We start from the raw sequence: 10,113 nt of genomic DNA, 5'->3' as shown, positions 1-10,113 counted from the left end.
GGTGGTGCGCGTGGATTTCCGGCAGGAAAAAGCGCAAAACTTATTTGTGTTTTATTTCTGAAGGGCAAGTGTTGCGTGCGCGTCAAAACGGCTGCTTTTCTTCGCTAACCACACAGCTGAGAGTGCTGATTCTACTTGACTTTGTTTATCAATAAAAGTAAATTACCGGACATGTGATTAAAGGGATTAGCCAGCCATGAGCATCCCTCAATCGAGTGGCAATGACAACAAACTGAAAGCTTTATCTGAGAGGCCGCTGCTTTGTTACCTCATACTACGCGCAGCCCAATCTGCTTCCGTGGCGTGCGCAGGTGTTGTCTCTGGGCACAGTAAACAAGGAGGACATGCAGCTGTTCAACTACTCGTACCCAAGCTGGGCCAGCATCTTGGAGCTGGCAGTCATCTGCGGCGGCATGGTCGCGGTCATGACGCAAATTATGCGCGCATTCGCCGAAAATAAAAATGTAAGCATAGTTCCACTCGGTCCTGTTCGACAGCGATGGCCCCATGAAGGGATTTCTCGGCTGTGAGCGCCGTAAGCTTCTGATGCCTGGGCCAAACACTCCACAGTTCCCTCCTAGGCCAAAATAAAAGTAATAAGCGCAGAGTAGGAAGTGGCAGAGACAGATTTATGGGCAAAATTAGCATATTGTGGAGCGGGTCAGAAGGCGGTTCCGTTTCTCACATGCTTATTTTGAAAAGCGGTTATCTAAAAAGTGAATGCTGGTGCAGGATTTTTTTCTTGAAAACTTTTCGCTTCCCGAAGTGGGGAGAGCGCGGACGCGGGGTAACCTCGCCTTCCCCAAAGCATTCCGCTCTTGAATCCGTGCATGCAAAGTAGACACCCCTCTACAATGTGTTCAGTGATGACGTGTGATCGAGAAGGGCCTGGGGGCCTTGTTGTAGGTGCTTTAAACTGAGGGGGGTGGGGTTATTTACCTCTGTCGGTTCCCCATGCCCGTAGTTGGATGAGAAGTTTCAGAGCTCTGTAACAGTAGGCATTTATCGACGATGTTACGAACGCAGGCATTCTTTTGCTGTGTATTTTCTTGGTCAGCGTACGTTTTCGGCGAAAAATATTACTTTTGCAACAATCGGTCGTTAATTTTGACACATCAATGCGGCGCATCAGGTATAGGGACGTTGACGTAGCTGCACACATAGGAGCCGCGGTGAGAACCCGTTCACGGTAGGTTGGTTTTTTTGCTTGTCCACGGCTGAATATTCTAAAATGTATTTTATCAGGACGGATGTCAGGTAGCCGAGTTCGTATGATACTCCGCTGAGGAAATTTCTCGATGATTTTTTCCTCCCGCGTTACAAATTATTTGCATAGGAGTTAATGAAACTTCCCTCACCAAGCCTCATTTGAGTATCTATGTTAGTTCCACATGGACTCACCCACACTTGGTCAGTCTTCAAGTTCCCAAAATATTGGGCTCACCGCACATTGGTGCAGACCATATTAACTGAGCGCACAAGGGCCTATCCTTAGCATTTCCAGCCTCAGCTCCCCTGCCAGACTCCTCTTCTTGGTCCGTTTAAAAGTTTTTCTTGCTGCTGTAGTTTTTCTAAAGTGGTTATCAACATGCCCAATTTGTAGCGTTAATAAAGTTCCAGCCAACGTAGTTTCAGACCACGCTAGCCCACCCCACTTAGTTCCTTCAATGTTAGACAACAGCAAGAAATATCGACAAATGCCTCTAGTTTGCACGGCTACACCGCGTGCCGTGTGGCGCTGAACGCTCAAAATGCCAGCAGGAATTTATTTTCTATGGCCGTCAGAAATAGTTCTTGAGTGCGGGAAGCATTTTGTACGTCAGATTTTGCAGCCAGTAGAAAAAGCCTGCCATCGTTCGCGCATAATCTCGCTGGACTGTCTAGATCAAAACCATTGAAAACACCATCGTGCTCACGGTGTTCGACACTGACGACCTACAGATGGCGCTAACTGCTGAATGTACTGTTTAAAGAACGGTTCAGGAATATGAAGATGAAGGTATGAGAAACGATGGGCGACAAACATTTTCAGGTACTTATACCGATATAGTATCAATAGTACATGGATGCGAAGAACTAGATGGCTTGGGAATGAATACAACGGTCAAAGGGAAGAAAACGTTAGTAAGACAAGCTTGAAACAAAAAGTAAGATCCTCAGAAAATACTCACTGGCAAAACAAAATTCTGGATAAACTGACGTTGAAGCTCTATAGGACGGCTAAATCTAAGATGAAAAAGCTAGAACTTTTTTGATAATTTCAAAGAAAGTGGTTTGCTTTTCGGAGCTAGGGCTTTGTGCTATAGCATGAATTGTTTACTGACATTGATGACGTCTCTGTTGCTGCATGCTGGACGGAAACGATTGAACATATTGTTATCCAGTGTAAAACGCTCCAGTCCTCAGTGCACGATGCCACCGCAGGAATGCGCGAAGCAGTAGAGTTTCAGAAAAGGTAGGACATGATAAATTTTCAAAATTATAAACAAGAGACGACTAGAGGATTGGTGGAGAAAATCAAGAGAGTAGTTTAGAAATGGGAAAATATTGGCAGTTTGTCCAGAGATATTGAGCACGCCAGGCATAAATGGCTACGTATCACTTTTCACCACCCCGATACAAAGGAAAGGCAAATAATTATCTATCTACGCAGGAAAGTTGGGATTACATAGCGCGAACGGCTGATAGAATGAGAAAGGCAATTCACGCACCAGTGGTCGCGCGTGCAAAGCCTTTCTTATTGTCCACGTCTGTTAGCGCTGAAGCATATCAAGCGACTCGTATGAGCGCGTTAGGCAGATTGTTGAAAGCATCTACTCGCAGGGACATCTGGATAACGTCATAATTGTGCAATATGTGGAGAAAGAAGTTTCCTATTCGGACCTTTAGAATGAAGATGACTGCAACCTGGCAAACCGACGTGGTTTGCAGCATGAAAATCCCTGCACTGAGCTATGACTGCAAAAAGGAGTCTAGCAAATGCCACATGGTGCATTTTTTCTAGAAATGGAGACAAGTGCAGCAGGCGCCACTGCACTGTTCACAGCAATTGAACCCGCCAAACTGCCTCCGCTGCATAGGTCGACCTTACTTTCTAGACGGAGTAATTCCTCTAGGGGAACAAACTGGAAACATCGCTGAAGTAGTTAATACCCAAGTTGCACTCACTAGAACATGTAGCCTTCAATTCCATCTTCATTTTAACACCCTAGCGGATTTGGACTAGCCAGGCTCGCCATAAGCGGACTGCCTTTTCTGGCTGCTGACGAATCCATCTTGGTGTTTGTCTTCCGGCATTCTTTTTTCAGTGAACGAAGAGTTGGATTCGTCCAAAGCATTTTTTTTTCTTTGCAGAAAGATTGCAGGACACGTTCTAAATGACCCTTTTGCTACGATTGCAGAAAAAAGTGTCCCTTAGAGGATGATAGTTAGCTGCAACAAATTTCACTAGGGCAGCTGTCAGGGCTCCCATATAAAGTAAAAAAAAAGCTCCTCTGCCTGACAGTGACGACTGCGTTCGCAGGATATCTACGCAGCCATGGAGCCCGAGGCAAACTACGGTCCCTCCGATCCCGAAGTTCTGATCCGCTACCAGGACTTCCTGGTGGTGGGTGACGTGCTTCCCTTCTTGGCCTTCAAGCGAAAGAGGAGCGGCACGCGCACCAGCGTGTCCCTTGGTATCATCACTGAGGGAACCAGCACGGCACAATGAACGCCAGACGAGGGGGCAGCACTGTATCGTGGGCGCACTAGCAACTCCGTCCATTCACGACAAGGCATGCCTGGAAATGCTTTGTGACCTGACGAGTGTTGCTGCACCGCATAAGAACTCTGGGAACTCTGATCGCGTTCTGCGAGCCGACAGTGAACTCATTTTGCTGTCTTAGCAAATATTGTTATTGATATACATGTACTCACTTTTAATGTTGTCTGTTTACATGTGCGAATAATTTCGTAATGAATGCTTGCTATTTTATTTATTTCAAAAATGCTGGGTATCTGCTTGCTTGTTCTATTATGGATGCATACCAAAGGCTGTGTCGCAGTGCATAGCCAGCTTGAGGTCTATAGAGCCAACAGCAGCAGTAAAACTACATTAGGCTTTCTGCAGTGTCATCTAGCATTTTTATTATTTCTTTTCGAATACATATGGCATCTTGCCGCCGCTGCGGAAGCCTCTACATGGCCTGTACGACAGACCTGAGCACAGGTGCAAAATCTGATTTTTTAAAAATTGTATGTACATAGTTGCTGAATGCAATAGAATGTTATAAACATATTGCGGCCCCCGCGGCGGCTGCGTAGTTATGGCGCTCGGCTGCTGGCCCGAAAGACATGGGTTTGATCCCAGCCGCGGCGGTCGAATTTCAATGGAGGCGAAATTCTAGAGGCCTGTGTACTGTGCGATGTCAGTGCACGTCAAAGAACTCCAGGTGGTCGAAATTTCCTGAGCCCTTCGCTACGGCGTCTCTCATAGCCTGAGTCGCTTTGGGACGTTAAAACCCCATAAACCAAACCAAACATAATGCCATAGGATGCACTTAAAGCTCTAAATATAGTTTTATGGAGAATAAATGGTTAATGAATTTCCAACACATCAGCAATGAAATTTGCACAAACACGGGAGACAAAAAAACTGACCACATTCAACAATGGTGTTGCGTACATACGCAATGAGAGAAGCAACTGTGTCGAATGCCCAAACAACAGAGCACTCACTCAAACCACTCCTGATGGTGTTGTTTCTTTTAATGCTGTTTTAGGAAGGTCATGAGAGTTGTGGGAAATGCAGTTCCTATTGAAGGTATTGCGAAGCTCGTGTTTGTATGCATTGATCTCCCTATGCCGCGTCACTGACAAGTAAATATCCTGAAAGCATATGAGAACAATTAATGAAAAAAAGTGTGCCTAAGTGTGGAACTGTCAGATACACAGTCGCAGACGCAGGCTGATTGGCATAAGCAACGTTTTTAAGAATATTCCTCAGTAGCCCATGAGTTTCAAAAGAATGAACATTTGAAATAACATACTATGCCACATCGTGCGACAGCGTGGGCTAAAGAATGCAGGATCATTTTTTATTTCAGTAGAGCAAGGGATCGTAAACGGCACATTATGAGAGTAATGTGGCGAAGTGGTGTGCAAATAAAATACCTTAGTTCTACCCCTGGTGTCACCTTCGTGTACTTATGCGTGCACTCCCAGACACCCTTCGAGCACGTGTGAATAGCGGACTCTGTCCCAAAGGAGGTTCCCCCGACTTAGCCTGGCAAGCTCAGCCAAAATCCAGCTACCAGGCAGTGCAGCATGCCGAGGAAACGGCGACGGTTTCTAACGGTGGTGGGTGGGGGGTAATTTTGTGGGTCTGAGATGCGCTGAGGCAAAAGTCGAGTTCCCTCTGGTGAAATTTCATGGCCGAGGAATTTGACGGCTGAAGCGCCGAGCGTGCCCTTTTGGACATTGACGATTAGGCCGTGGTCATCGAAGCGTTGGAAAAGTAGACGAAGGTGCGTGTGGTGCTCGACGGCGTTACAGGAAAAGACCAATGTGTCGCCAATATAGGCGAAGAAGTCGAGGCCGCGGAAGACTCCGTCGATGAAGCCTTGAATGTTTGTACAGCGTTCTTCAGGCCATAGCTCATGAAAGGAAACTCGAGCAAGCCGAAGGGGGTACTTGTAGTTTTAGGGACGTCGTGCGGATTGACGGTTATCTGCTTGTAGGCCTTCACCAATTTTAGCACGGAGAAAACGTGGCAGCCATAAATGCGAGGGGCGAAGTCCTGTATGTGATGAACGAGGTACCTGTCCGGAATGGTGCGGGCGTTGAGGCCGGGTAGTCCCCACACGGCCGCCAGCCTTCGGTCTTCTTCGGTACAAGGTGAAGTGGCGAGGCCCATGGGCCGTCCGAGCGGCGAGCGATTCACTCACGGGGCATGACTTCGAACTCTGCTTTGGCCATGCGCATGCGGCCCGGGGCAAGGCGACGGGCGTGGCAGAAAACCAAGGCCCTGGGGTGGTCCGGCTGTAGTGCACAGTGGTGTGCTGCACATCACGTGAAAACCCGCTAGTGCGCGTCACACCGGGAAATTCGGCGAGGATTGCGTGTGCGGTGAATGATTTTCAACACCGAGTACATTGATGCTTGGCTGGTGGGTAGTCCACTTTTCCGGCGAAGAATGTCCCGTTGTCGCGTCGATGAGACGGTCGTGGCGGCCATCCGGAAAGAGTTTATAGTGCGCCAAAAAGTCTGAGCCGATGATGGGCTCAATGACGCCGGCGATGAGAAAATTGCAATTCAGGAAGACTTTCATTTGAGCTAGTTGGTTGTAGTTTGACATGGTTTACGCAAAAAAGTGTACAGGCGCTGAAAGACGAAGACAAGCACACTCAAGACAGGACAGGCGCCTGTCCTGTCTTGAGTGTGCTTGTCTTCGTCTTTTAGCGCCTGTACGCTTTTTTTGCGTAAACCATGTCATGCAATTCAGGCCACGGCATAGGTTTTCAAACTGGACGTGCAGACGGAGCGAGCCTTAAGTCTTGATTGTGGACCGGTTTGCCGCGCTGAGCTCGAAAGACGTAGGGGGACGCATACCTTGAAGATGGGCTCGTGGTTAGCAGCAGATGTCGGAACCCCTGTCAACAAAAAACAGCTGCTTTGTAATTTGGCCGGTGATGAAGATGCAACGGCCACCAGGTTGCCAGCTCGCAGCCTTGTCTGCGAGCTGCCGTTGGCGTTTCCCTTATGTCAAGCGGTGCAGGGTGGTCGACATTGTCGTGCTCTGACCACGAAGCGTCGATGGTAGTAGCACTGGTTGTCGTCACCAGGCTGCTTCGACAGGGTGGTGTTACGGTCACGGCTTTGAGAGTGGCGTGTCGGTAAGTGTAGATCCAGGCGTCGTTGAATGGAGCTGAGCTGTCGACTGATATCGTCGTTACGGCGCGCAAGCTCTGTGGTGTTTAGCGTTGCGGCGACAGCCTGGACGGTGGGCGACAACTGCGGCAGAGACCTCGATGACGCGATCAGCGATCCCCGCAAGTTGGTCGAGAGATAGCGTAAGCTGAGCCTGCAGACTTGCCTGAACGTGCGGTGGGAGTCGTTGAAATCATACGGCTCGCAGTAAGGAATCCTGGACTTTGATGTTGCCTGCTAGACCACGCATGTGGCGGAGGAGCTGCGAAGGCTTGCACGTGGCAAGTCCTGCGGACTTTAGTTGTGGCACCTGCTGGTCTTCCTAGAGTGACAGGCGGCGGATGCGTTCAGTCTTGAGGCGTTCGTAAAGGTTGGCCGTTGGTAGGTTCGAAAGGATATCCCGGATCTCGCTGGCGTAGCGGGAATCGAGGTGGGGGACGGCATAATCGTAGTAGGTGCGGTCTTGCGTGATGTGCGTGAGGGAGAACTGGGCCTCGATTTTGGCGAACCATACCTCGGGTGAGTCGGCCCAAAACGGGAGAAGCTTGACAACAACACGCCAGACGTCATGCGGGGCAGCGTGCGGGATGCCGTCTGACGGGGTTCTTACGTTCTCGGTGGAGCCGGCAGCATGCTGCTGTACGGAAGCACTGAGTTGGTCGTGCCGTTCATAAACAGCGTGAACTGATGGGCTAGTTGGTTTTCCATGGTGTTTTAACAGCGCAAGAAGACGCGGACGACGCAACATGGACAAAGACAAACGGGCGCTTAACTGCAACTTTAATTTGGAACAACGTAAAACCTTTACATATATACCCTCAGAGCCACAGCCCACCAAGAAAAAAAAACGAGAAATTAAAGCACGTGCCAATCAGCAGGATAAAAACGGCACGAGCAAAGAGTCGAACTATACAGACGCGCAGATACCAAGCCTACCCCATATGGGTGAAAAAAGGAGCATCGCGAAAAAGTTGCCCAAAAGAATTTTTCTCCTCTCCTTTTTCACGTAAACAACGAAAAGGGGCCAACGAAAACGCGACACGAAAAAACGCGCCCTTGAAAGTGAAAACAGAACAAGACAAAACACGCCGCCGCAGAGGCTGAGTGGTTATGGCGCTCGGCTGCTGGCCTGAAAGACGCGGGTTCGATCCCGGTCGCGGCGGTGGGATTTCAAAAGAGGTGAAATTCTAGGAGCCCGTGTACTGTGCGATGTCAGTGCACATTAAAGAACCCCAGGTGGTCAAAATTTCTGGAGCCCTTCACTACGGCGTCTCGTTATTCGCACCACGGCGATGCGTTATTGGCCGTTGTCCGGGTCACCAGATGTGGGATGTAGGTTCTCCTGCAGAACGAATTCCATTGTAAAATATACTGTTTATTCGATCACGATGGCAGCGGATGAGCATAGCAACGCTAACAAAGAGAATTTATTTTTACGCCAGATAATATGTAGACACGAATAGTACATAAGGTGATCTCGAAACCACAGGAGCAAGAAAAATGGTGCAAGCAGTCACCAATTCGGACATAAAGAAACAGGTACCGAATAGGCCAAAAAGTCTATGTACAGTAAATACCATGGCACGGCCTCATTCCAAATCCAACATACATATCATTGCGCGGTGGTCACAAAGAGAATTTACTAGTACACCAGACAATAATTACACCCGAAAAGTACATAAGGTAGTCTCGAAACAGCCGGTGCAAAAAAAATTGGCGAAGCAGTCTCAAATTTGAAGAGAAAGAAGCACGTACCGAAGAGGCCAAATATTTGTGTACAATAAATACCATGACACAGACTCTTTAAAAATCAAACATACATCTTAGTACGCGGTGGTTAGGCAAAGGAGAAGGGTGGAGTGAGGGGCAAGGGCGGGGCAAAGTTACAATCTGCATACTACACTTGTTTCCATATATAGGCATAAATAGGTAAGGGGATGGTGCCCGCTACCACGACAAACTCAGGGCATACGCATCGAATATTATCTAGTATTGCATGGGTGGGAGCACGACTCTGTTCACATGTACGGAAATAAACAGGGTCGGCCAGCGCCGCAAGAATAGCGCTTCGCCGCCTACTGTCAGCTCCTGTTGTAGGAATTCCCACACAATGAGGCGCACGCTCCTCAAGAGCGGAAACATGGCACGTTGCCGTCTTCCGCTCACTTCTGCCAAGTTACGTCGCTTCTAAAGCACATACATCACTACTGTGATCACGAGGCGCTCAAAGATTGAGCGCCTTCGCAAGCTGCGCAGGCGCGGGCGCACCCTAAACATCCTGTAGATCAGGAGCCACAAAGTACGTGCTACGACGCAGTCTTCCAGGGCGTGCCGCTGTGTCTCAACAGCGCCGCCATTGGTGCAGCTCGCATTTGGTACGACGCCCCATCTTTCGAGACGCTCCTTCGTCGGCAGTACTTGCCAACGGCGACGCCATTCGAAGTCTTGTACTTCTTTTGGTAACGGGCTCCAAACGAAAGACTGACACTTTCTAGGAGATGTTTTTTCGACATGGTCAGCACTGAGCTCTAAAACAGCAACCGCCGCGCTGACACATGCCACTGGAGTTTCGCGTATATCCGCGTCCAGAAACTGGCGGAGCCAGAAACGGAAAAAGTCAGTTTCCACTTTGTAAAAGGGCAGAAATTGCTCTGCGCGAGGTCCCGTGTGTCGCTGCGTTAGGAAGAGCCGACTCCCGGTACCCAACCAATACAGGACTAGAGATCGACCCCTGTACGCCTGGGCCGCCAGCAGGTCAAGAACTGGATTGGTGGCGAAAGCTCGCGCTGTTGCCTGCCAGGAGGGTAGGTTCAAACCTCCTCTGTCGCGTTCCGCGGACAAAACTTCTCGTGATACTGGGGCCGGCTTTCCGTTCCACAGTACTTGGCCTGCGAGCGAGTTCAGCTTCCCTGCCACGCGACGCTGCATCGGAGCAATACGCGCAACGAAACAAGCGTACGCAGCTGCGCAGGTACGAAGGAACAGTGCTTTGGCATTCAAATAAAGTTCGAGGTGTGCAATCGAGTCTATGGCCCGTCGTGCTCGATTGATGGCGTTGTTTCACGATTTTGGCAACACACCTGCTGACTTAAGAACAATTCCTACCACTGGCACGCCATCAAAGAACAGGACACCCCAAGGCAACGATTCCTGAAACGTGCCAAAGCTCAGTGCTTGGCTCTTTGGGGTGTTCGACTGAGCCCC

General features: G+C 49.2%; 1 protein-coding gene across 1 annotated transcript; it reads left to right on the top strand.

The window, feature by feature from the left end:
- Positions 1-329: 329 nt before the first annotated feature.
- Positions 330-3,821, top strand: LOC144107803 (uncharacterized). The gene is made up of 2 exons (XM_077640996.1): positions 330-464; positions 3,524-3,821. Exons 1-2 carry the CDS (start codon positions 345-347, stop codon positions 3,710-3,712), a joined length of 309 nt encoding a protein of 102 aa, XP_077497122.1. The 5' UTR covers positions 330-344; the 3' UTR covers positions 3,713-3,821.
- The last annotated feature ends 6,292 nt before the right edge of the window (positions 3,822-10,113 follow it).

Source organism: Amblyomma americanum, chromosome 10 (assembly GCF_052857255.1).
Source record: "Amblyomma americanum isolate KBUSLIRL-KWMA chromosome 10, ASM5285725v1, whole genome shotgun sequence".
Lineage (NCBI taxonomy): Eukaryota > Metazoa > Arthropoda > Arachnida > Ixodida > Ixodidae > Amblyomma > Amblyomma americanum.
Note: the sequence above shows the minus strand (reverse complement) of the source record. Positions and strands in the feature narration are given on the sequence as shown.

Bases quoted from the DNA above. Each gene is read 5' to 3' on its own strand.
- LOC144107803 (XM_077640996.1), top strand. From the start codon at position 345: ATGCAGCTGTTCAACTACTCGTACCCAAGCTGGGCCAGCATCTTGGAG. The intron at 465-3,523 runs GTAAGCATAGTT...CTGCGTTCGCAG, and splicing joins CATTCGCCGAAAATAAAAAT to GATATCTACGCAGCCATGGA.